The sequence below is a fragment of the Ascidiella aspersa genome, chromosome 6 (assembly GCF_963924565.1).
Source record: "Ascidiella aspersa chromosome 6, kaAscAspe10.2, whole genome shotgun sequence".
NCBI lineage: Eukaryota > Metazoa > Chordata > Ascidiacea > Phlebobranchia > Ascidiidae > Ascidiella > Ascidiella aspersa.
In genome coordinates this window covers 13,448,697-13,475,734 of record NC_139452.1, presented here as the reverse complement: position 1 = coordinate 13,475,734, position 27,038 = coordinate 13,448,697, and the positions used below count along the sequence as shown (strand labels likewise).

The following is a 27,038-nucleotide window of genomic DNA, read 5'->3' as shown; positions in this document are numbered from 1 at the left end:
TATGTCGCCTAAAAGAGTGGTGTCAGAGAATCAAAATTGAAGTGGACTGTTTTTACTAAATTTTTAGTGTTTGGGATGGTGGGAACAATTTTTACAACACGAATTTTTTTCAAAACTAAATTGGGTGTTTTTGTTAATTGGGCATAGACGATGCTAATTAATGTATGTTTGAATTACAAATTGTTGGGCAAAACCGTCAGAATGCTTTAAAGTTGGCGTGCGCTGTGCGATTTGTACCTCGTCGATTTGTACTAAACAAAAAAAAAAAAGCCTAATTGGGAAATACGTTTTTATTCTCTACATGGCGAAAATAATTTTTTTTTGCTAACAATTGTGCATAGGGAGTATTAACATGGTAAAATTAGAAGAGAGAAAGAGAAGGGTAAGACATTTGTTTAACCAGAATACCCTAACCTAGTTATTTTGTTAAAAAGAGCTCTTTCTTTGTTAATAAATAAAATGGCGAAAAAACAACAAGGAAAACAAATTATAGTGGAAAAGCTCTCAGGCAGCTAACGCCCATTCACAAATGTTTTGCACAAAGAGCTCAATAGTTTTTTTCGTTTTTTTTTAAGATCTCAACTTTTTTTTGTTTGTTTTTATTTGTCCGTATCAGTAAGTGCATGCAAGAGCTTAACAATGTTTCCTTGTCTCTGCAGTCTGATCACGACTACGCCCCCGAGTGTCCGCCCTGTCCGGCCGGCTTCTACTGCGACGGATCGGGCAAGCACGATTGCCCCAAAGGCCGGTACTGTCCGGAGGGAACCGGCACGGCCACCCCCCAATGCCCCAGGGGCACCTTCAACGCCCAAACTGGTCTGGCCAACATTTCGCAGTGCACGCCCTGTACGGCCGGCTCTTACTGCGAGATCGAGGGAATATTCGAACCAACTTGTAAGTAATGTTCTGCATATGAATATGATTTGTTTTCTAGTTAATCTTGATTTGGTCGGAAATATAATCGAACTTTGTTTTTTGGCAATGCTTTTTAAGGTGCAAAATAGAGAACATGTGGAAATGTGGGTGCATATTTGTGCATGTTTTAAATATTCACAGCTCCCATAGGCTTGCTAGACGCAAGGCTACAGCTGTTTCGATGCTGTATAAACTAAAAACAAAACATACTAGTTATATATTAAACCTAAACTTTAAGTTTCACTTTCAAAAAGATGACCTTTTCGTCGCTGCCATTGGCAATATTTACATAGCGTTTGGTTTCAACAGCAAAAAACGCAGTGTTTGCCTAGTTAAATTTCCAACTCTATGGATATATAAAATAGGCAAAATACTCTTTTTCCAATAGATATTAATAGAATCTCTAGCCATTTACTACGTATTGATCACTCTTTTTCATTTTTAGCGGTTTGCGACCCGGGTTTCTATTGCGTGTCTGGCATAGACCGTTCGCAGCCGGATGGTGACAACAGCACTTCATCGATAGGATCCTGGTGCTACGACGGCGCCCAGACCGGGTACGGGGGCCGCTGCTTCCTGGGCCATTACTGCCCCAGGAACACTTCCTTCCCCCTGCCCTGCCCCCCTGGCACCTACGCCGCCGAAACGGGACAACCGATCTGTGACAATTGCGTCGCTGGTAAGCTTTGCAGGGGAGCGGATGCATAGGCTTGTTTTCAGGCATTTTTTAAAAATACTTTCGTGAGTAGGGGGAAACGTCTGTGGTTAGCACGCGTTTATTGCATTGACTTCGCCTATAGTTAAATTTATAATACTGGGCCGATTCATAGGTTCGAGCGAATGGTAATATCAAGCTTATCTCATATCAAGCATATAAACAATAAAAAAATTTGTTTTAACAGAAAATTGCATTATAATTTTTGTTCTGTTTTCTGATTTACGATAGAAACTTTATTGATATATATTTTGTCGCTGCTTGACATAAAAGATCTAACACAAAAGAAGGCCAAAATCCAAGTTCAAAGTGTTAAACAATATATTTATGTTACCTACGTGTTGGCGCAGGTTATTACTGCGAAGGAGGCACGGCAAACTACACCGATTTCCCTTGTCCGACTGGTCACTACTGCGAGGCGGACACCACAGATCGACACCAGTACCCCTGTCCAGCAGGTACTTTCAACGCTTTCACCGGCAAACCAAGCAAAGGAGATTGCGAGCAGTGTACAGGTGAATACCTTACCGTATAATGCAGGGGTCGGCAACCTTTATCTAGTCGCGGGCCAAAACCAAACGCAGAAAGGTCTCTGCGGGCCGCACAAAAAGATAACTAAGAATTGTGTTATTAACATTTTAGAACAACTGTGTATCAGGCGGGCCTCGGATCTTTTTTGCATAAGATCTTTTTTGCATAGAGTCTGTAAAGTGTTGGCGCAAAGCGCGAAAAAAAGCATTTGTTTGGTTCAAAATTCGAGTTCACTCGTCGTCATTCATACTACTAATGAAAAGCGTAATAAAAATACATTGGGGAACGCGATAACATTTAAAGTTAAGCTAGCTCAGTGTTTGTAAACGTTTTTAAGTGAAGACACAACTAGGGAGCGAAGCGAGCGTGATTTTTTTTTGGTATACCGGCATTTCTTTCAACTTCTTGCAAGTTTTTATTACTTTGCCGAAAATAAAAAATAAAAAAATGTTAAAAAAATATGTCCAATATTTTTAAATACGTTTTCCGTTTTTCCGCGACGCACTTAAAGAAGTGCTGATCTAGTTGAAAAGAGAGCATCAAAACGTAAACAAAACGGACGTAGAAAGATCATTCGCGCGAAGCGCGAAAATTTTTCGAACTTATATAAGTGCTTAAACACAGTTAAAATAGTCAAAAAGTATGTGAAATAGTGTTTATAATTTGTCAAAGAGGCGGCGGGCCGGATCCGGCCCGCGGGCCGTAGGTTGCCGACCCCTGGTATAATGTGTTTGGATATCGCTGTTAAAAAACAAACACTTTAGATTTTTCCCTTCGACTGAAACTGAAGTGTTTACGATATCGGCATTTAAAATAACTTTTATATCTATTTAGGAAGCTATTATATTATACACTAAACTGGTAATTATTCGATTTTTATAATGTTACATGATATTTAAAAATATTATATATCAACGCGTCGTATTTTCTAGGTTTTACCACTGCAAAATACCTTTTTATAAAGCTTGGTGGAGATTTAGCAAATTGGATAGTATATGAACAGAGCACTTGCATGCTCCCTAATGAGTTTTAGCTTTATTACCTATATTAAAGCCAATAGCTTTTGCAACAAAATTAAAAAACCATCAGCAAACCAATAAATTAAGCGCGTCTAAGAAACATTTTTCATGGAGAAATGCAAAATAATCTTACCGTCCAGTTACCTGACTTAAAAAATCAAAAATGTTTATCGTTTATACCTGGACATTTTAGGCGGCATGTATTGTGCCACCAGCGGTCTTTCGGCCCCCAACGGAACCTGTCCAGAGGGCTTCTACTGCCCCTCCGGAACCATCAACGGCACCGCTAACATCTGCCCGGAAGGGTTTTTCTGCGAGGCGGGTTCGGAAAGTCCAACGAACTGCACGGCAGGGTAAGATTGAATGTGCTTTTCTTAATTCAGGTTCGTCGGCCGAAAGAAGTCCTTCGCGAATGCCAATCCTTGTTTTTACAAGCGCATACTCTATCACGCTTAGACAGTCGCAATCGGCAAAAATAAATTTTGGTCAAACTCGATTTCTTTAAAAAGTCAAGTAAAGAACTTCTATAGTAAGCAATTTATGCCTATAAAAAATGTTTTAATGCGTTTAATTTGCTACGCAATTTCTAACTGCTTTCATATATGTTTAAAAAATGATTTGAATTACGTAGAACTTGTTCTTTCAGCACATAAACAAAAATTAATGTGCATCTAGATCAGGGGTGTCCAACTCAAACATGCCGACGTGCCAATGTTTATCTTATAACTTTTTCCCGTGCCAAAGTTTAACAACTATTTTTTTTTCTAATATTAAAGGCGCTTTTGTACGAAAAAAACATTATAGTGTTATAATATTAGAAGTAATTGTTTGTTGTCATAATTGCTGGGATTGTTTTGTATTGTGAATAAACAATGACATTATTCTGTATAACAAATTTAGACTTTTTGACAATTGGCTGTATTTTTTTTTTTTGGGGGGGGGGGACGTATATGTGGTCAAACGCTTTGGAAAGTTATTTAAAGACTCTGTCTTGCACTCGTTTTAGGTATAGCCAATTGTCGCGCCATTTTACCAAGCAAATTCGATCAAGATTTTCTCATCAAACGATTGTTGTCTAGATCAGAGAAAACAAATTATGCGTGGTTTTGTTTTGAATATATTTTATATAAACGCTAGCAGCAGCAAATTCATTTATCTGTTTGAATTTTCTCAGGTTCTACTGCAGCGGTACGGGTCGTTTTAACGTGAGCGGTCCTTGTAAGGAAGGTCATTTCTGCACTCTTGGAGCATCCGTGTCGGACCCGGAAGACGGCGTGTCTGGTATCTGCTTTTTTACGTTTCCCGTATTTTAGAGCTATTTATACCGTGTTTGTTTAACCGTGAGCGCATTGTGAGTGCGTTGATCTTTGTCTAAGTTCACTCATACTATTTATTTCAGGGGGTTCTTAACCTTTTTAGGCCGTGCCCCTCTTGACCTAATTTAGAGAAACACACCCCTTTACGAATTTAATTTCGGATCCACAAAGCCCATGTTCTCATACTTGCTTTCAATCTAGAAATATCTGCATTATACAAGCAGTGTTTTCATATCAATATAAACAACTCTTAGTGAGAAATGGCGCTTAAGTATTAACTGCAAAATTATGCAAAATATGTATAAAAAATATGTTTTTGGCCATCTTAGAGTTTGGGCAATAAATAAGCCTCTATATGGCACACTTAAGTTGTTTACTATGTCAGAATATAAACTGCATTAAAATAAGTTGCAGACGAATAAAGGGGGCGCGACCCCCAGTTTAAGAACACTTGATCTAGTTACCGTCGTATAACAAAAAAACTTGCATAACAACGTAGTTTAGTGTGTCGTTGTTCATGAACCTACCTCTTCAAAAACATAAACCCTGATTTACGTATATCAAAAATAACATATAGATTACAATAAACAGATATTTATATAAAGACTTATTTCGATCTTTGTTTAATTTTAACGACCAAAAAAACAGAATATTATCTCTATTAATATTGAAACGAATTCCCTTTTACAAAAACACCTTAATAACTGGTATCGTTGTACCTGTAGCTTGATTTCTGTCATTTGTGTAGGAGGCCGATGCCCCGCCGGCAGTTTCTGCATCGCTGGAAGTGTGAGCCCGGAAAAGTGCCCCCCTGGCACCCACCTACCCACCGAGTACGCTACCAATCTGGGCGACTGCCTGTCCTGCCCGCTGGCGAGATATTGCTCCGGGTTCGGAAACGTGAACGACTCAGGTATGTCTTTGGGTTTTCAATGCGATTGTTTCTCACAAACTTTTGTTTCTTACCACACTAATTAGGTTTCTTATTACATTAAATATACCTTAGTTGTTCTTATGGCATACTTTTAGTCAACGATGTTATGAAAAACTGACTTCGTTCTTTTTTAGATATTAGAATGAAAAGGGAAATTGTAAAGCAAACGCTATCACTTAAATACATAGTTGCAATTTTTTATTTACACAATACTAACATCTAGTTTGCTTTTCATTTCAAAATTCAGCATTATAACAAAAAAATGCAGCTAATTAACAAAAAACATCGTTTTTTTATTTTTCTAAACTGATTTTATTATTACATCAATGTTTAAAGTAATGTATGTATTGGACCGTTGCGTTTCTATGAAATTGATCCGGTTTCAATTATTCTGCGATGTTCAACGTTGCGTTCTATTAGGTATTTTAAGTGCATTGTTAACCAAAATCCATCTGCAGAACCACATTTATTACCGAATAGTTTTTTGGTTTCTGCAGGTCCCTGTGACGAGGGATTTTACTGTGATGGTGGGGCCAACAACTCGCAGTGGTTGGAATGCCCCCAGGGTCACTTTTGCCCCCTAAACTCGTCCGAAGAGATCCGGTGCCCGTCCGGAACTTACCAAGACCAGCGCGGCCAGGGATCATGCAAAGAAGTGAGTTGTCTTGAAAATTAAATTGAAAAGCTTGTTATGTCCTATAGGTTAATTCATGAGCAGTTTGTCAAACAAACTTTTTATTTTATGTGTTTTAAATTATTCAGCTCTCTACAGTTGATTGGCAGCTTGAGTGTTTCATCAAATAAGACCCTTTGCTTCGATTGTGAACTTAGTAGTACTCACCTTGTTGGTTTCTGAATAATTGAAAAGTTATGCAACATCTTTTTTGTCTTGACCTTTTTTGCAAAGTTAATTTATATCTTGCTCGATAACTGTGAAGTTTGCTCCAAAATGATATAAGTTTGTAAGAGAGGAAAACACGTTAGCGTGTCCTTTTTATTTCGGTTTATTTTATTACGCTGAAGATTTTTGTATTTGATTTGGTTGAGTTTAACTACCTGCTAAAAATGGCATGATTATTAGACCATGTGCACAAAACATTGTCCAAACGAAAATAATTGTTTAGGATTAACTTAATTCTAAATCGAAGCCGCAACAACTTATTGGGATTTAACCGTCAGGTTTAGGACTGCGATATTAGAACTTACGGGGGTTCAGGGTAAGCAAGCTAGTCGGGCTTTGTAAAACTGCATACATCATAATCATGTACGAGGCAGGACATTCCAACATTATATATATATGTTAACGAACCCAGTACCGTTTCTAGCAAATTTACGGGAAGCCTGTGTTCAGTAAGGCTGTACTTTGCTCGCAGTGTGAAGCCGGCTACTACTGCGACAGCACGAGCGCACCTGTTGTGTTCTACAACGACTCGCACTGTCCCGCTGGCCACTTCTGCCCGCCAGGTACCAAGCTGTCCACCGAGCACCCCTGCCGTAACGGAACCTTCTTTAACGGCACGCGGGCCACGGACGACAGCTTCTGTCAAGACTGCACCGGCGGAATGTGAGTTGCCGTTATTTTTTGACCCGTGCCAACCCCCAAAATATAATTTATTTCGGGTCGTAGCTTAAATTTCTATGTTTGATTTGTTGATGCTACCCACAAAAATTGTCTACAAGTTTAGATTTAACCACTGGGCAGTAGTTAAGTTTTATTACTTTGTTTGCGCCCTTATTTTTCCAACGTTTCGGCAACCTATGCAAGTTGCCTTCGTCAGGGTGAATGACACCGAAAGCCAGCTCTTCGCACAATAAATGGAAAACGTGAAACAAATCCAAGAAAGGACGAGTAACAACTCGATAAGAAATCAATTAGCGATAACGTGTAGCCTCTAGTCCAGCGGTTCTCCACCAGTGGGCTCACTGGTGGGCCATGGACACTTTTAAGGTGGGCCAAAGACAAATTTAAAAAAGCTATATCTATTGAAGAATTTAGTTTTATTTGTGTCACTATACCTAATTTTACAGGAATAATGGCTTGGGGAGGAATTGAGAAGGAATGAAAATAAAACGGAAATTGATTGATATATGCTGCGCTATTTTTTTGTTCTAAACCTTTTTTATAGTTCGCTCTTTCAAAAAAATTTATTGAGCCACAGAATTTTGTGCAACGAAAATGGACCACGAAAGTAAAAAGGTAGAGAACCACTACTCTAGTCCTTGCGCAAGTGTTTGTAGCATGCCGCGAGCATTACGTCGGTATACCAGAGGAGCTGTTTTTGATTAGTATTACCATGTCTGGAAGCAACAGGTTATATATTTTCTTTATTTTATTGTAGAAAAGGTTACAAACCATTTTAGTTTTGCCATGTGAAACTCTTATGAAATATTCCCTAAGATAGAAAATTCCGTGCATAAGTTTGTTCTTAAGGCCACAGAATATTGCTAGTTCAAAATATTTCTAACTTTTCTCCACTGAAATTTTTAGTTATCGTTGATTTTAAGTAATGATCCATGGCCCTGATCGATTATTTCTTATATAGGTACTGCGATGGACTCGGCTTAGCGGAACCTATTGCAGAATGCGACGCCACGTTTTTCTGCAGACAAGGTTCGCCGTCAAAAACTCCCAGCGACAACGGGGATCTCTATGGCGCCTGTACCCCCGGTACTGTTTGCTTTTACGCGTTTGTTCAATGAAATAAAACTATATTATCTGTAAAAATCTGAAGGAACCTCATTTTTTCCAAAAAAATTAAAACTATCACTTTAGTGCGAAAGTTCAAATCTTAATAAATGCTAAACTCAACCTCGATAAAAATAAATCGTGAGTATGCTATAGGTAAGCGTGTGGAACACATTCCTGGTAATTTTCTTAAAATATCGCCACATTAAAAAAAGCTTGCCTCTTAATCATTTTTTAGCGCCGTAAAGACACGCCGTAAAGACACAAATGATACAGTTAAAACAATTTCTTACCTTTGTTGCGATTAATCCACAGCCTTGCTATTGAAATTATTGGAATCTGAGCGTTTTTAACTCATACATGGTTGACGTCTTATTGCAGGCCACTACTGCATGAAGGGGACCACCGTACCTACCCCATGTCCCCCGGGGACCTACAACCCCAGTCCCAGCTCCCCTGACGCCACGGCTTGTATGGCGTGTTCCGTGGGTACATACTGCCCCTTCTACAATTCTACTGTTAATGGAACCGCGTGCAAAGAAGGTGCGAAACACACTTGTAGTGGTTGTGTTTTTTGTTGTTGTTCAACTAATTTTATTTGGAAGTTTTTATATTCTGATATTTTATAAACTATTATTTACTAATTGAATAAAAACTTTTCTACAATTTTAAAAAGGACAAATGTTTGCATAAAATAGACCGTAACACATCAGAGCAATAAGCAATTGCTTGACACTTATAGTTATATAAGTGTGTGACAATTCCGTATTAACCAAGGTAAAAAATGACTATGTTAGCATACCAACCCCACCATTTCCCAGCCGCACAACTTTGTAAATAAGACTATACATATAAAATTACCGGTGTCCGGTCGCAGGCTACTACTGTCCAGCAGGCTCGAGCAATGAGACGCACGCGATCTGTCCGCAAGGCTACTACTGCCCCGGTGACATGGAACAAAAGCCGTGCCCTCCTGGAAAATGGAGCGACCAAACCGGGCTTACCAACGAGTCAAGCTGCTTCTTATGCGATGGTGAGACATAAAGTTAACACCATTGGTCCTATTTCAAAGCGTTTATGTGGGCAAGCTACTTCAACAAGATCTTATAAATAACTGCTTTAAAAGTAAAAATTATTACCTTAAAAGTAAAAAAAAATCTTACTGTAGTTTCGATCGCAATCCGGTTTCTAGCCGTAACTACGGCGACGGCGCGGCCTCAGCAGTCTTGCCCAATATTTGATCAAAAAGTGAAAAAAATTGCATTTAAAATTGGCGAAAAAATAGTTTGGGCGAGCCACTTGTCCCAGTGAAATATATATGGGGTTTTATTTAGGCATCTTGATTATTTCTTATACTAGTAATACACTTAAATGCAAAGAACGCAGTATTGTCAATACTTCGTCTAGGCATCCCAAATACCTGCTTGTTTGCAAAAACTACGTTTTACGCAACACCTATGTCACTATTACTATGATGAATGCCAAATTGTTTAATGTAAAACATGTTAACGCCAGATTGTTTATTTTTAAACTTTGTTGAAATCCCTATATCAATTTGGTCTCTCCAGTACCGAACAAGTACGTATGCGTCGGTATTAACCATCGACGTCGCTCTAATGCTTTCTGATATTTAAAAAAATACTGATAAGATAAAACCCAAATTTTTTTAGAAAAAAAAGGTTGACAATGATGTATTATTGGTTTTCAGCCGGCTTTTATTGCAACGAGTCTGCCAAGACTTCGATTACGGACCTCGACGCTTGTCTGGCCGGCTACTATTGTCTCGAGGGTCAAAGCAACACCCTGGACAACCCCTGCCCCGCTGGCATGGTGTGCCCCACCGGGAGCGCCAAGCCCCAACAGTGCACCCCTGGAACCTACACCAACTCCACAGGTTCGTGCCAAGGCCTGATCGCGTCTTTAACGTATGGCAAGCGCCAGCTAGAGACTGATAATTGATATTCGTCTGGGAGGTATCGGCTGTTTCGTGCTTTAACAAAAAATGACTTTAGGGTATTTATATAGAGGAATCAGGTGGCACTGTATAAAGACAAATTGTATTGGATTCTCGACAACTTTCGCACAATCGTGCTTCATCAGGTCAAAGTAGAAATACGGCCATATACAAAGATTGGTATTTATATAGTGTTCAAATATAGGAAAATCAAAGCTCATATATATGAAAAGGTACCAGTTTGAAGTTTGTTTTTTTTAATTCCAACATTTCTAACTAGGGGTATTCATCACTCCGTATTTAATACCAAAACCGACCCTTGATTTTTTGGACTACAATTATCGCGATCCGATGCGACACTAAATGACATTATCTCTGTGCTCATACATGCAAAATAAATTAAAGAAAACCTTCAAAGGAATTGTTCTACCAGCTTATTGAACAAAAAATACTTTAGCGTTGATAAGTTTAGTTACCTTCAGTTGTTAATTTTCTATTTTGTTTTTACATTGACGTTTTAAAGTAGAATATAGCTAAGTCGAATCGCAAATCATGGCCGAAATTATTTTGATATCGGATCGGCACCGATACCAGCTTAGTATCGGACGAGTGCAGATACTACCACTTGGCATCGGGTATAGGCGCTAATCCGATTTTAATGGACAACCCTATTTCTAACTGTTGCTAACCCATTGTTGGGTTTTGATGTTTTTTATGTGTGAATTTTTACATATTGTGTCTAAATACAATCTTTAACCATAATTTTATTTTTAATAAAGCGCAAATGTGCCTTATTTAGGTCGATTTACTTGCGACACTTGCCCCCCTGGCTTTTACTGTCTGCCCGTCGATGAGTCCAACTCTACCCTGAACTTACAGCCCTGTCCAGAAGGCTACTATTGTCCATCGGGAACAGGTAAATACGCAAATTCAATTGATGTGCTAATTTAAGGTAAAATACACAAACAACAGCAAGTATGGTTTGAGTTCTAATATAGCGAAATCTGTTTTTTGTTCGGAGAACCATAGATTCTGGAAACATTACGTTTTTGAAGCATACAAAGTTATAATAGGCATTTAACTATTCTTGCTCCGTTTGTTAGTGTTGATATTAAATATTGCAAAATTAAGTTTTAAACAGGGCAGATATATTGTCTGACTCTAATAATAATTCGCTGTCAGTTAAAAATATTAATAAGCCACATTGAATGGAACCCTCTAATCAGAGATTTAAAACGTCGCCAAAACCGCTGCTTCTTTATAAACATTAACTTAAGTAATTAGTTTATCAGTTTTCATTTTACTTTATCCGTTTTAAGGTAACTCGACTTGGTGGCAGCCATGTCCGCCAGGCACCTACAGCAATGAGACCGGTTTGTCCGAGGTGGGGCAATGCACGAAATGCGAACCCAGGTTTTACTGCGAAGGTTTGCACCAGACCAAAGTCACAGCTTTATGTGATCCAGGCAAGTTCAGCTGTGATCAACATTTATTTTTTTTATCAAAAAGAGGCCTATAGAAATATTGAACTTTTTGTTTTTTGACAGCTTTTCGTTGTGCCCAAATTCATCTTTAAAACAGTAACGTAAGGCAAAAATACCTGTTTATGCCTTTTTGATATCATCATGCAGTGTTGTAAGGATGTCATTTTGAAATGACTTGAGTCCCAGACTAGTCATTTGCAAAATAACTTGGTCCAAGTCAAGTCATTTTGAATAAATAACAAGTCAAGTCCCATTCTAAATCATCAGTTGCGCAAGCGATTTGTTTTGTGTGCGAATATTTGGATAAATAGCTCGATTTAATAAAAAAAAATACTTAAAGAAAACAATTCATTCCAACCCACGTCATTTGTCCAAAAGGCTTAAGTCAAGTCAAGTCATTTGTCCAAAAGACTTAAGTCAAGTCAAGTCATTTGTCCAAAAGACTTAAGTCAAGTCAAGTCATTGTCTGAAAGACTTAAATCAACTCGATTAGTTTTGCCCGAACAACTTAAGTCAAGTCAATTCATTTGAAAACAGTGACTTAAATGCACTTAATTGACTTAAGTCATTAAAACACTGTTACTATATGTATGCTTATCGAAGTCAAATACTTGTTTAAATAGGGCCTAGTTTAATTCAAGAACATGTACCGTCACATTTTCGACCCTGCGTTTACAACTGTTTTTCTTGCGATACAAAACGCTATAACGAAACAGTAAACCCTGTCAACGTTGTTCCTATAGGTTTCTACTGCGAGAGGGGCGTGGACAGGGCGCGGCCCGGCAACGGCACCACTAGCTACCTGAGCACCGAAACCAGCACAGACAATTGTACGTGCTGTGGTGGGGGAAACACCGGAATAGGGGGTATCTGCCCCCCTGGTTACCACTGCCCCGAAGGCAGCGATGCCCCGGCCGACTGTCCGGCTGGCAGTTACAGCGATTACCAGGGCGCTTATGTCTGCACCCCTTGCGAACCGGGGTACTTTTGCCCCCTCAGGAGCACCGGGTTTGAGTGGAACGGCTGCCCGGTCGGCCACTATTGCCCCCTCGGTACCAACAAGTCTACCCAGTACCCCTGCAAGGCCGGCACCTACAACGCGTACAAGAACAAGACCTCGCCCGACGACTGCCTGGCCTGCGACCCGGGCCACTACTGCGGCAGCAACGGCCTGCCGGGCCCTGAAGGAAACTGCAGCGCCGGCTTCTACTGTGTGTCCGGCAGCACCACCCCGACGCCCGTCGATTCACCGACGGAGGGGAGCAACTGCCCGCCGGGCTTCTTTTGCCCCGAAGGTTCGTCCGTGCGCCGCCTTTTGTTTGGGAAATGTGGCCTGGATACTGGATAAGGCGAAAGAGCAGCCGAGTGAAATAGTTAACTGTGTTTTGGTTTTAGCGTTTGCGGATATGTTCGTTTGTACAGTTTACGTAAAAGTCAGTGTAACTGGAAGTTCAGCAACTGTAAAAATTTGTAATTTTGTAAAAGCACAAAAATGTTTTTTTTTGTTGGTTTTGTTCCGTGGAAATATTTCTAAGAGGTAATTTCACACTGGGTATTTCACTGTCGATTTTAACATAATTACCTGTCATATTTTGCCTGCGAAAAAGTATTTTCCTACCGGCATGTGAATTATTCTAGCTATGCGATTTCATTTCCAAAACAATTCTACCTAACATTCGAGCCGTTAGTAAAAGTGGACAAGTACAAATGTATCTAATTGGCGGTAAACAAAAGTTTTTTAAAAGCCTCAATAAGATGTTGCCTATTGCCACAAGCTTCTTTCCCTACAGGTTCGTGGGCTCCTATCCCTTGCACGATCGGACATTACTGCGACCGATCCAACCTGAGCACCCCCTCCGACCCATGCGCGCCTGGCTTCATCTGCCTTCAGAACTCGACCAGCGCCACCCCGAACGGCTCAGAGCCCCTGGTCGGGCGGCCCTGCAAGTCAGGCCACTACTGTCCCGGCGGCACCGTGGAGGAATTCGCCTGCAAGAAGGGCACCTACCGGCCGGCACCGGGCGCCGACGACGTTGGGGACTGTTTGCCGTGCATAGCGGGTCAGTTCTGCTCGGTGGACGGGCTTGCAGCGCCCGATGGCAACTGTACAGCAGGCTACTACTGCCCCGGGAACAATACGCGCGGCGAGTCGGTGCCTTGCGATCCCGGGCACTTTTGTCTGCCCGGCGTCGGCGACCAGTCGTGGTGCGGAAGCGGCTATTACCAGAATGATAGCACCCGGTCGTTTTGTGAGATCTGTCCAGCCGGCTTCGTTTGCAACGCCACCTTCGCGCCGGTCGTCAACCCGTACGAGGTGGTCTGCCCGGCCGGATACTTCTGCGAGAACGGCACGCGACACGAGCGGCAGAATCCTTGCCCGCCAGGTATGCGAAGCGCTTTGTGGAGCTAGTTTAAATTTTTCGTCTTTTGTGGGAGCTGTGTTCTTCTTTCAGAGCAGTGTTCAATCCTTTTCTCCCAATTATTTTTTTAGGTGTGTTTAAGTTTAACTATATTTTTCGTACTAGTTTAAGGATGAGTTTTATGCGTTTTGTTTTATTTCTCAGAGCTTTGTTTCTATTTTCTCAGCGCATGTCCAACATTTTGTATAAGTTCGTCAATATGGACAGTAAAGCTTTCATTATTTTCCAAAATTATTTGACGAATGTGTCTAAGTGTTGTCGTTAACCGCGTGGAGTATTCGCGCAGGTCATATTTAGGAATTGGCAATGACAAGATATCAATATATTTTTTTGCCAAAGTATTGGCACGGCGTTGGTAGTAGTTTTGGGCTTCATGGCTACAGTGTTTTACCGGAATTCTCAGCACATCACACTTTTTATTACCCAAAGGAACTTACAACAATCGCACCGGCGCTTCGTCGATAAACGATTGCAGCTTCTGTCCCGGCACTTTCGCCTGTGACGAGCCTGGTTTGGAGACACCCTACAAACTCTGTCAGGCCGGATACTTTTGCAAGTATGTTGATTCGTTCAATCATGAGCCTATCTGAACGTTTGGTTTGCACTTTGTTTATACAGGTGGAAAGTGACTTGTTCGTGTAACAACATAATAAACAGTTCAAGCTTAAGTTATTTAAATCGTTTTTATATGTCAGTATGTCGAAATTTCTTAACTGCATTTGTCAGGTCCTCGTCCAACTCGACAACCCCCTCTCTGGGCGCGGAAGCGGACGTGTGTCCAGCCAGGTACTTCTGTCCAGAAGGAACTGACCAGCCCAAGCCTTGTCCACAAGGGACATACGGGTAAGCGTGACGTGCGGGCGGATCAACAGATTATAGTACTTTTAACTCCCAAAGAAGGTAACCTAATTAAAAGCACACAGCGAAAAAGACCTCTTTTTAATCGTAGTTGAATCATGTAGTGCTTTAGGTTTTTCTTGTCCACCGTGTTGTCGAGCAACAGCGAGGCGTAGTTTTTTATAAGTTGGTGGCTTATTCAAATATCCCTTATACAGATACATTAAAATACAATAGAATACATTAAAAAATTATTTTCCGACAGAACGTCGGAGATGCTCCAGAGCGCCGGCGAGTGTACAAACTGCACCGCTGGTTTTTATTGCAACGGAACGGCACTAGGTGGCGACAGTGGTCAGTGTGAACCCGGCTTCTACTGTCCTTCCGGTTCGACCGACCCAAGACAGGTATCTATGCCTAATACTTCTAATCTAGTGGCGCCCAATAAACAAAAATGTTTAGGTTTGTAAGCACTTAATAATAATATAGTTTTGCAACAATAATAAAAGGTATGCAACAAAATGTAGAACAACCTAGGTATATGCTCTAATCACCTTATTAAACTGTCACCTATTTATTTCTGTAATCAAAAATCGTTCATGAGTTATCGATCTATTTTGACGCGCAATGTTTTCTGAAGTCTGTAAACCAAAAAAACGTTTTGGTTTTGCAGAACTATTACACCACACGTATTTAGTGTTTAACAATAAAATAACAACGCCCCTGCGATTTCAAAGTTGATCAATGTATTTGACGCCACTAACATGCTGTGGTTATAAACGATTTGTCGCAAGAGGCCACAAACCAAACATATCCGATTTTTTTAGGACTTAAATTATGTAACTACATTCGGTGCCGATCCGGTTCCACATTTGTTTGATCTATAGCTGAAGAAGAGTTTTCTAATTTTTTTTTGAGAAAAATTACAAGTTACCAATAAAAGTAATTATAGGTTACCCAGCGCTAAAGCAATTTTGGTTTCTAACTTATTGTTGCAAAGCAGTACACATAGAATCTCCATCCATGAAATCAATTTTTTTCAGATAATCTGCCCTCCTGGTTCTTTCTGTCCGCTGCAATCTCCCACGCCCCAGTATTGCAAGGAGTCGACTTTTTCGTCGACAGAGGGCCTCTCATCTCAAGATGAATGCACCACATGTACCCAGGGCTTCTATTGTGATGGGATAGGACAAACCAACGTGACCGCTCAATGCGAAGCAGGTACGAAACTTTTTCTAACATTTTACCTGAACAGCTTTGAACTTTTTTGATTCTTTGTTTACGAAAAACGAAATGTATTGGCACTCTTGCCTTGAAGTATTGCTAGTCTCTCCAAGGTAACGATAATAAAAGCTATTTAGCAAGGACGTTGTTATACAACAATCATTTATAGCGTGCTGTTTAGATTTCTCGTATTCTCGTAACAGGTTGCTTTCAATTAGTACTGGTCAACTTTTATAATTTTTTTTTTTGATTTAAACTTAAAGCAATACGGCTTTGGGCTCGACAACTTAAATAACTCATTTAGAGAACCGGTTGTCTCTATAAACCTTATCAATATTGAAGTTTATCGGTCGCCAATACAGTTTAGTGAACTGCTCCTTAGTGTTGGGACTATATTGTTACAGTTGCAGGTTACACTGAGCCGTTAAATGGTTTTGACCGTTGTTAAGTGCGGTCTTTAGGTGACGACTGCATGCTTTTTGACCCTAATCACTATAACTTTCCTTGGACTATAGCACTTCACTTTTCTCCGTAATTTGTCTCTACTGGCCATTGTATGTTATTCCTGTACAGTACACCTACTGTCCGTTACATATTTCAGATGGTTACTATTGCACATTGCAGGCTACTGCTGTCCATTGCCGGATATATTTTTATTGTCCGTTACATATTACTATTCTTCATTACAGGTTACTATTGTCCATTACAGATTACTACTATACATTACAAATTAGTATTGTCCATTACAGATTACTATTCTCCATTACAAGTTACTATTGTCGATTACAGATTGCTACTATGCATTACAGATTTCTATTGTCCATTACAGATTACTACTATACATTACAGATAACTGCTGTCCATTACATGTTACTATTGTCCATTACAGTTTACTTCTATACATTACAGGTTACTACTGTCCGAACGGGACAACTTCGGCTACCCAGATCGTGTGTCCAATCGGCTTCAAATGTCCACCCGGTTCGCCCACATACCTCGCCTGTGACGACGGATACTTCGCTCTCAGCAGCCTTTCGTCCAACTGCACGCCCTGCACCGAAGGTTTCTACTGCGCGTCGGCTGACGTCATACCCGGTGACGTCACGTCGCTGACAAAGCCCTGTCCCGCGGGCTACTTCTGCCCAGAGGGAACTGGTACGTTGGAATTTGGATTCGTCGTGTTTTTGCTAATTATGCGTTATATATTTTCTTGGAAATAGCGTAGAATACTTACAAGTTGTAAACCTGTATGTTTTTACTGTACCGTGTGGCAATTATATTATGGTGATTCACATCAACTTTATGATGCTTCTGGATAAGTATCGCGCGTATAAGTTTTGAACCAGAAATAATGTTATTTTGGCAGTTTTTAGGTCTGCCATTGAAACAATACAATTACATAAACTTTTAAAACGTGTGACCTCTTGGTGTGCACGGATCTGGAATGTAGCTTAAAAATGAACTGCACAGCCAAAAAGGTCAAACGATCGAGATTATTTCAATACGAGCTTGTATCACACATTAACTGAAGGTGATACAAACTCGTATCGAAACATGTGACCTCTTTGTTTGCACATACAACATGCAAAGCATACATTTTATGGCCCGTACAGCATTTAATGCCCACTGCATTCACGTTTTACATACCCGTAGATTTAAAGACAGCATTCCACCTAAGAATTACCATATCCCTTAATATTGCAACAGTCACCATACAATGTAAACTATAGGCGGCCAAATACTAAAGCACTGCAATGCATCTCGCGCGACTTTCGGTAGTCGAGCGCTAACCCCTCAAATTTTACGACCCTCTCAATATCCCCCTATTTTACAGGTCTCGACTGGTCGCCCTGCCCGCCAGGCTCCTTCTCCGATATCGAGGGCCTGGCGAACGCGAGCCAGTGTACGCCGTGCATCGCGGGGCACTACTGCGACGGCACCACACTCACCGGCCCAACTGCCGAGTGCGAGCAGGGCTTCTACTGCGCCGAGGGCGTCAATGTTCCCAACCCGCGCCTGACCGGCAGCAGCTTTTGCGACGCGATTCCCGGCGCCGTGTACGCCAGTGTGGGCGACGTATGCCCGAACGGAACCTTCTGCGTGAAGGGAAGCAATCGGACCGAGGTGGGCGATCGGGGACTTTTTTATGGTGGTTTGCCAGCGCTAAACTGGGAATCTATTTTCAAACGCTATAATTTGTTGTTTGGACGAAGTTTTTTTTTCTGGTACTTTTGATTGGTTTAGTTTTAGGTGATTTTTTCCATAGGTGTTACAATTTACTTAGAATAAATAAATCTAACACATAGTCTTAAGACTGTTTATAAAACAGATAAAACATAAAATAATTTCTTAAAATTTTACAGAAATATATTTTTTGCCTGTAAGGCATCGTCAGTTTCTGTACAAAAAGTAAACATGTAAAAATGCCAATAATAGTAGTTAAAAAATAAAATATAATCTAACACATGGTTACTTTTTTGTCAGCTGGTTACTTTTCTTAAAATATATATATAATAATTTTTTTGTTTTATTGAATTTACTCAAGCTTTCAAATGTTCAGGAAATAATGTTGTGAAACAACTGAAAACCACCTCATTTGCTTTAAGAACCCTTTAAATGCCTATTATAGTTATTCACGAAAGGGACTTTATAATATGACCAACCCAGATATCAGCCAAACTTTTTGCTACCGCGTGAAAGAAGTCGACACGTTAGCTAAAACGTTTTTTTTCATCCAGCAATGTCCACCTGGCTTCTACAACAAGGACGAGGCCCAGAGTGTGTGCAAAGTATGCGAACCGGGCTACTACTGCCCACTTGGAACTATAGACTTCATCGACAACCCTTGTCCTGCTGGTATAAGAACTTTCTCCATTCTGATATAGCAGTAATATATATTTTACATCTGAATTAAATAGAGTTACACTTTGAAAAATTATATTTTTTAAGTATTAAGACTTAAAATTTCAGTAAAACTTTTTAATTCTGATTATTTATTTTAAATTTGTTAAGATATAAATTTACAACTACAGAATTTATTATAATATAAATGGTATTTTCTGTGATCGTTTAATTCTAAATAAACGTAATTTTCTGCAATAAATGTAATTCAACCACAGACGAAACTATACTCACTTATGGTTTAGTCTCGAAAATGCAAAAAAAACGACCGTTTTTAGTCTAAAACCTTAACCTTTATTGACGACAGGGTATTACTGCCCGAGTCAAACAATGCAACACGACCAGTACCCGTGCAAAGAAGGCACCTTCAACAGGAACACAACCGCCACCAACGATTCGTTCTGCCTCGACTGTCCAGCGGGAAACTATTGCGACGGCCTGGCCAACACAGACGAGGGCCTCCCCTGCAACGCATCCTACTACTGCCCAGGTGCACTTTTCTTGTTATGGACATTGCATGGTATACTGTAGTTCAGATAACTATAGACAGAATATTCTTAAACAATTAGTCCAAAATAATCACATATTTTAAATTAAGGCTAAATCGTTCTCGAACGATTATCAAACCCAAAAAGGTACATCGCGTTACAACCCGTTCGCCTTGACATCAATATCTATACATTTGTTATTTTCAGCCGGTTCATTTAGGGCCGATCAGGAACCCTGCACCATAGGCAGCTTCTGTCCCGAGCGCTCTCCATTCCCTGAGCCCTGCCCCGCAGGCCAGTATTGTGGCGAGGCGCGCCTGGCCAGCCCGTCGGGCCCCTGTGACCGCGGCTACTTTTGCTCGGGCAGCTCGACAGTTCAAGATCCGTCGCCTTGCAACCAGGGCTACTACTGCCCAGAGGGCACCGACCGCACCTTTCCCTGTCCGAACGGCACCTTCTACAGTGACACCACGTCCGTGATTTGGCAGGCTGACCAATGCGAGCCTTGTAACCCAGGACAGTTTTGCACCGGTACCGGGCGCGTCGACACATCCGGCGATTGTCTTCCCGGTTTCTACTGCCCCGCTGGCAGCACGTCGTCTTCCCAAGTGCAGTGCCCGGCCGGTCACCGATGCCCGGCCGCCTCGGGCGGCAAGATTCAGTGCAACAACGGCAGCTACCAGGCCGACACCGAGATGGCGATTTGCCATGAGTGTCCCGCTGGATCCTACTGCCCCGACGCAGTACCGGTCTCATTGCCAAGTGTCTGCCCACTCGGGCACTTCTGCCTGGCAGGAAGCAACGCGCCGACGCCTTGCCGTCCGGGCACCTACAACCCGAACAACGGCAGTCTGGCGGACTCGGCGTGCGTGGATTGCAAAGCCGGCTTCCACTGCACCTCACCCGGCTCTTCGACTGATGAAGGCGACGGCCCCTGTTCGGCCGGTTACTTCTGCGTAATTGGCTCCGACTCGGCGACACAGAACGACTGCCCGCCAGGCTTCTACTGTCCGGAGCAAAGCGCAGACCCTCGCCCTTGCCCTAGCGGTCGCTACAGCACAGCCTCCAAGCTGTCCAACTCATCGCAATGCCTGGCCTGCCCGGTCGGCCGCTACTGCCTGGACAACGTTTCCACAAGCGACCCCCCTCTCTGCGACGACGGGTTTATCTGCAGTGGTGGCTCAGACACCCCGACCCCCGCCGCGTCCACCGGCATGGGTTACCCGTGTCCGGCCGGTCACTTTTGCCTGGCCGGTGATCCTGTCGAGAACCAGTGCCAGATTGGCACGTACCAGCCCAGCACAGGTCAGTCGACTTGCAATCCTTGTCCAGCCGGCTTCTACTGCGACCAGGTCAACATGACGGCCGGTGTTCCTTGTACCGAGAACAACTTTTGCACCGTAGGCCTGTCCGCACCAATCAAGTGCCCGTCGGGAACCTACTCGAACAAGACCGAACTGACTGCGGAAGACCAATGCCCGCCTTGTCCACCAGGACGGTAAGTGCACCTCTCATTTGGTTGTCTCTGTGTGACCGAGCGAAAAAACGTGTTTTCTTTTTCTGTGATCTGATCTGATATCTGATGGCTTGTATAAAAATGTACGTGGGAAGTTGCTATTGACTGTTTTTTTTACAATAAGAGTTATTTATATAGCATTTATTGACAACGTATAACTTTTTTCATTAGGTCACATAAACCATGTTTTTATTAAAACTTTGTGTTTTTCTTACGGTCACCCTAGCATGGCAGCCGAGACAGTATACGGCTGTGATAACCACTTTTCTGTCGTTGCTGAAGGTATTGCCTTCTGGGAGAGGACGACCCCCAAACATGTACTGCCGGTTACATTTGCCGCAACGCTTCATCGCGGCCTTCGCCGATCCCCACTGATGCATACGGCAACGGGCCATGTCCAGCGGGTTACTACTGCCCCGAAGGTAGGGGTGTCAAGCGTTTTTGTTTGTAAGAGACGGTGACCGAAATTAAACACTGGGTCTTCATGAATTGCTTTTTTTGATTTTGTTGTTTTGATGTTTCACTGAATATGTGAAATGAGAAATCACCTTGACCCCTGCAAGGTAAGTGTCGGCCTTAATTCCTGATCAGTAACAACAGAATACTCTAGCAAAGCTAACAATTCAGTTCACTATTAAAAGATCTTAAAGGATATTATATATATGGTTCGCCAACAAAGGTTTTGTCAGTATAGCTGAATTCGAATGAACGATTCCATTATGTTCAACTTTTCAACTTTGTTTTTGACGTTTAAGATAAAGTGGTTGTTGGCCATCTTTTCGGCGACTGCTTCAAATAAGTCTTCATTAAATGTTAAATTTACCTTGTTATTCCGTAGTTCAACCATGTCTACCTGTGACAACAATAAGCCATCGAGTTCAGTTTTAGCGAATTGTGTGTAGCTAGCGTCATGTTTTTTTATCAAATGTTTGCAAGGTATTTAAATCAGAAATGTACACTGTTCGCCTATACTAACGTGTAAGGCAATTATGAACCTGATTGGGCCGTCCAATCGAAATCAGGCAAATTTCATGAATACGTGCAAGCTACTCGATTCTGTGTAGAAAAATCTCCTAATACTTAACCAAACGCGCAGCTGTTCAAAACAGCAGTATACAATGCTCCTTGCCTTTTAACCAGGTACAAAGTTCGAAGTACCCTGTCCGATCGGCACTTACAACGACAACCAATTCGGCACGTCATCTTCTATCTGCAAGCCGTGTGAGGCGGGCAAGTATTGTGCCATGACAGGCGCCACTATCCCTGGACCGAGTTGCTCGGCCGGCTATTACTGTCCAGCCAGCGCCAACATTAGCGTAGCCATGCCAACCAACTTCGAATGCCCGCCTGGATCGTTTTGCGTTGAAGGATCAGAATTCCCACAGGGCTGTCCAGCCGGTAAGCATGTTTCATAAAAACCGAGGAAAAGTCGAATAATGGTAGTTATAAGCTATAAGCTGTTTCGCTTCATCTTCATGGAATTCACGTATAAGAACTACGCTTTGGTGTTGCATAAAAATGCCTTACTTAACCAAAATCTTGATTTGAACCGTGTATATTTAATAAACTTTACTGATATCAAACATAAAATTGGAAAATTTGTTAAATTTCTCTTATTTATTGAATATAATTGGCGGAAGTGAAAATAACCCATAGGGAACTCTTTCATAACCTAAAAAATAACTAGTGCCAAACTGACTTTCCATTTACCTCAAACTGCTAGATGCATCCTCGAATGAAGCTTTTTCTTAATTTTTTAAACAGGTGAATACCAGCCCGACCCTGCCCAACCCTCCTGTCGGGAGTGCGAACCAGGCTTTTTCTGTCTCTTCAACTCGACAAGCCCCCAGAGTTGCCCGCTCGGCAGCTTTTGCCCCGCCGGGTCCGGATCCGGCCAAACCTGCCCCAACGGCACCTACGGCGACAAGTTGGAGCTCAAGAGCGACCTCGAGTGCTCACACTGCCCCACCGGGAATTATTGCGTGAACGGACTCATATCAGGTACGTAACATAATGGTTTCTTAATTGTGTGTGTTGTATTTTTTAACGCGTACTTTTCATTACCTTGTAATTGCTCTTAACGTAAAGCCTAAATTCGAAGCTGCATGACGTAAATTTACCTTTTACATGGGTACCATTGGTTATATAGTTGTTTTTTTTGCTGCTTGATTGGGCTTTGTCTAAGTTCGTTTATTTAAACATAGGCAACCATTGTATTTACGCTTATCAGAACAACATTTACAAAGTGTGACGACCCAGCAATTATAAAATCTTATATAGAGGCGGCGTGCTCGTAAACCACGACTCTATATACTCAACTTGGATGGTACAAAACCGTTAATTGTTTGTTTCCGTCAGGCCCGTGCGCACCCGGGTACTTCTGCATAAGCAAAAGCCCGACTCCAACCCCTGACGGCTCGGACAACAGCACAGGGATACTCTGCCCGTTCGGCTACTACTGCGAGGCGGGCACCACCGAGCCACAGCTGTGTCCCGAAGGCCTGGTGATCGACCACGAAGGCGAGGGTTCCAAGGACAACTGTAGCTACTGTCCGGCCGGCTTCGACTGCGCCAACAGCACGGTGCCTGTTGCCTGCAGCGCCGGACACTACTGCCCGTTCCGCGTGGACATGACGCCCTGCCCGGCCGGCACCTACTCCAATCGGGTCGGCGCCCCGGACAGCTCGACCTGCCAGGCGTGCCCGGCGGGCATGTGGTGCGTTAACCCGGCCACAGTGGACCCTAGCCAGCTCCCGTGTCCCCAAGGCCACTACTGCGACGAGGCCACCGGGTCAGTGCCCACCGCCAACAGAACTTACGATCCCGTGCCTTGTGCAGCCGGCTCGTACAGGGATGAGGTGGGTGGCAAGAGTGCCGCCGACTGCAAGCTCTGCCCGGCCGGCTTCTACTGCCCACAGTCGTCGACCGTTTGTTTTAACTGCACCGACGCCGACGTGACAGGTAGGAGATTGTTGCTCCTCAACTAAATTAGTCGGCAATCCGTTAGATTGCCTTTTCAAAGGGTTAGATATTTTTTTCAAGTATATACTTTAGGAATCAAGTACTTCAGTTACAAAAAAAAGAAAAAAAAGCGAGGCAGCAGAAGTTATTTACAAAAGATAGTTTATATTCAAAATATGTTCCGGTGGGTTTTTTATTGTTAAAAAACAAAAAATATTTATTTCTCGTTATCGAACCGGATTCCTTATATCCTAATTTTATTTCATTTTTCGCCGTTTATTTGAATAGTCTTAATATAAAGCATCTGCAAAAACTTTTTTCCACATTTAATTGTTATTGTTTGCACGACTTCCTTATTTACAACAAAAAATCCCACCTGAACATATTTTGAATACAAACTATCTCTTGCAAATAAGGAAGTTGTGCAAACAATAACAATTAAATGTGGAAAGAAGTTTTTGCAGATTCTGTATATATGAGGACTATTCAAACTAACCGTGTAAAGGAAATAAAATTAGGATATAAGGAATCCGGTTCGATAACGAGAAATAAATATTTTTTGTTTTTTAACAATAAAAAACCCACCGGAACATATTTTGAATATAAACTATCTTTTGCAAATAACGTCTGCTGCCTCTGTTGAAGTTCAATTTTGGTATTAATTTCCGAACTACGTCGCTGCCGATTGTCCGCTTTACTGGACTGAAATGTACCAAAAAATAAATGTTTTATAACTAATGTCGGATCCAGTGGGGGAGCAAGTGACTTTGTAATGTAACTTGAGGTAATATTCCATCCTAAAATCTTTACCAAATAAACGAACTCAAGATTACTTATTAACGACTTTAACGTTTAGGAGTAATAACTCATACTCACAAACAAAAATCCTAGATATGTGCCTGTTTATAGCTTGCAGCTGTTTCGTTGTTAAAATTTCTTATATAGCTGGATTAATCCGATGTACGAATTTTACTTTGCTTGCCGTGTACTGCATGTGACCCATTCGTGTAGCCTGTTGTGGGTTGACATCAACTCGTTGTTTCTCAGGTGTGATTTGCGAGCTGGGAAGCTACTGCCCTGCGGGATCACAACAACCAGTGCCGTGCGAGCCAGGCTACTACTGCCCACAAGCATCTTCACAGTTGGTTTGCCCAGCAGGTCAGAAACTTTATTCTGTGCGCAAAAAAACACTTCTGGGAACGTTTTGTTCGTGTTCTGTTTTTCTCCTGATTTGATACTGCGCGTCAAGTACTTACAACTCGTCCAAAACATATCTTTAAAAACTCCAGGCGCGAAGTTCTTAAAACGAAAACACTGAGTAAATGGTTTGTTCGGATACGTTAATTATTTATTTTTTAAATATTTTCTGAAGAAAAAGATTCAAAAAGGTCTAAAATAATTTTTTTCTGCGGTTGCGCAATAACCGGCATCATCAGTTCTACTTAATTCATTTTTCTTGATTTAAATCAACCATAATTGGATTGTATAAAACGAATTTTAAATGCATGATAGAAAATGCGCAAGCCGCAAGGTTAACAGGTTCGACTTAGGAAACCCTTTTTGACCGCGGTTGGCGCAATACGGAAAAATACTTTTCGCTTTTGTAATTTACTCGGTTCGCAAAGCACGGGCTCGGAAATACATAAAGGCGCTCTTTGGAGGAAGAAGACCAGTCTGTTAACTCCATAGTTTTCGCAAACAGGTTACTACTGCCCGCAAAACTCCAGCAACCCGACGTCCTGCCCGCCTGGCCACTACTGTCCCGAGCAATCGTTCAAGGAGAGCTCTTGCCCACTCGGCTACCGGGAGATTGCCGGGTCACTGCGCACCTCTATGGAAGACACATGTGAGGCGTGCGCGCCAGGAACATACGGGGCGGACCCAGATAGACAGGTGAGTTTCGTTTGCGAATGTTTAAAATCGTGGGAAATTTTTTGGGAAGCTACAATAGCCCCTTCCTGCCTGTGTATAGTGAGAATCGTATGTGTTTTTTGTTTTTATTTTCAATTATTTGTTAGTGCAGGCAACGTATTGGCTTTCTTAGATATTTTATATAATCATAAGACGAAAGAACACTCTATGTATTGAAATAACTTTCTTGGCAAATTATGTGTTTTGTAATCTCACTAAACAGCTCTTTTCCCACTAAACAGCATGGTGCCGAATCGTTAAATTCTACACAACAGTTTTTCTTAGCAATGGTGCCGTGGCATGCCAGTCAAGACTCATACATGTTCTTCGGAAATTGATATTTGCAAAAATATGTCGGCAAAGTGTAAAGACAGCACTGTATTTAAACAAAACAAACTAAAGCGTTGTCTTAGCATTCCTATTGTATCCACAGAATTGTACGATCTGCCGCGCTGGCGTCGTGTGCCTCACGGGCGCCACTAGCGACCAAGCGCAACCCAACAACGTCACTGCCAACGTCACTAACTCGTACCCGTGCCCCCCTGGATACTACTGCCCCGCCGGGTCGGCCCTCCCCACCCCCTGCGCTCCAGGCACATACAACCCGGACGAATTTGGCGAGGACAGCTCGGCGACTTTCTGTCGACTGTGCTCGATAGACTACTTCAATTCACTCGAGGTTAGGTTCAGTTGTGTATTTAAACCAGTGGTTCTCAACCGGGGTGCCGCGGCACCCTCGGGTGCCATTTGTAAGGGTGCCGAGAGATATTTGAAAATCTTTTTGCTCAACTCTTACATTTTTTGTGTAAGACTAGAGTGGAACATATCCAATTAAATCTTCCTACGTTGTACAGAGTTGATGTGTGTTGTTCCAGTTCCGTTTATTGTGACAATCTAGTGATTTACCTCCGGGATTTTTTGTAGGGGTGCCGCAATCTATATTTCTTACTTCTGAGGATGCCACAATCCATAAAAGGTTGAGAACCACTGATTTAAACACTTGCAAGGTCTTTCGTAGGCACGGTCATACATAAAGCGCAGTGATTTTCGTTCCACTATTTACTTGCTGGGTGTTATACCTTATATTATACTTTTAGCACACTTTTAGGATCACAGGGTGGAGATTTCAATGCTATAAAGTTCATGTTGGTGTTGGTGGAAAATTCCACACTTAGGAGTTTTACTTTTTACAAATTTCTACCCCAGCAACGTGGATTACTACAACC

The 27,038-nt window shown here is 41.9% G+C and overlaps 1 protein-coding gene across 1 annotated transcript in view; it reads left to right on the top strand.

Moving 5' to 3' along the window:
* LOC146139988 (uncharacterized) overlaps window positions 1-27,038 on the top strand; it is a 103,220-nt gene that overhangs the window by 35,499 nt on the left and 40,683 nt on the right. The window contains 32 exon segments of the mRNA XM_083392583.1: window positions 660-894; window positions 1,361-1,594; window positions 1,981-2,145; window positions 3,374-3,533; window positions 4,355-4,461; window positions 5,245-5,409; window positions 5,928-6,085; window positions 6,804-6,994; window positions 7,974-8,098; window positions 8,498-8,659; window positions 8,994-9,149; window positions 9,825-10,010; window positions 10,870-10,986; window positions 11,390-11,536; window positions 12,298-12,849; window positions 13,345-13,938; window positions 14,404-14,530; window positions 14,701-14,817; window positions 15,077-15,218; window positions 15,855-16,032; window positions 16,945-17,190; window positions 17,870-18,159; window positions 18,774-18,891; window positions 19,244-19,426; window positions 19,632-20,922; window positions 21,223-21,362; window positions 22,081-22,338; window positions 22,705-22,941; window positions 23,299-23,901; window positions 24,949-25,059; window positions 25,604-25,794; window positions 26,246-26,491. Coding sequence (XP_083248709.1) covers window positions 660-894; window positions 1,361-1,594; window positions 1,981-2,145; window positions 3,374-3,533; window positions 4,355-4,461; window positions 5,245-5,409; window positions 5,928-6,085; window positions 6,804-6,994; window positions 7,974-8,098; window positions 8,498-8,659; window positions 8,994-9,149; window positions 9,825-10,010; window positions 10,870-10,986; window positions 11,390-11,536; window positions 12,298-12,849; window positions 13,345-13,938; window positions 14,404-14,530; window positions 14,701-14,817; window positions 15,077-15,218; window positions 15,855-16,032; window positions 16,945-17,190; window positions 17,870-18,159; window positions 18,774-18,891; window positions 19,244-19,426; window positions 19,632-20,922; window positions 21,223-21,362; window positions 22,081-22,338; window positions 22,705-22,941; window positions 23,299-23,901; window positions 24,949-25,059; window positions 25,604-25,794; window positions 26,246-26,491 — 7,932 coding nt within the window.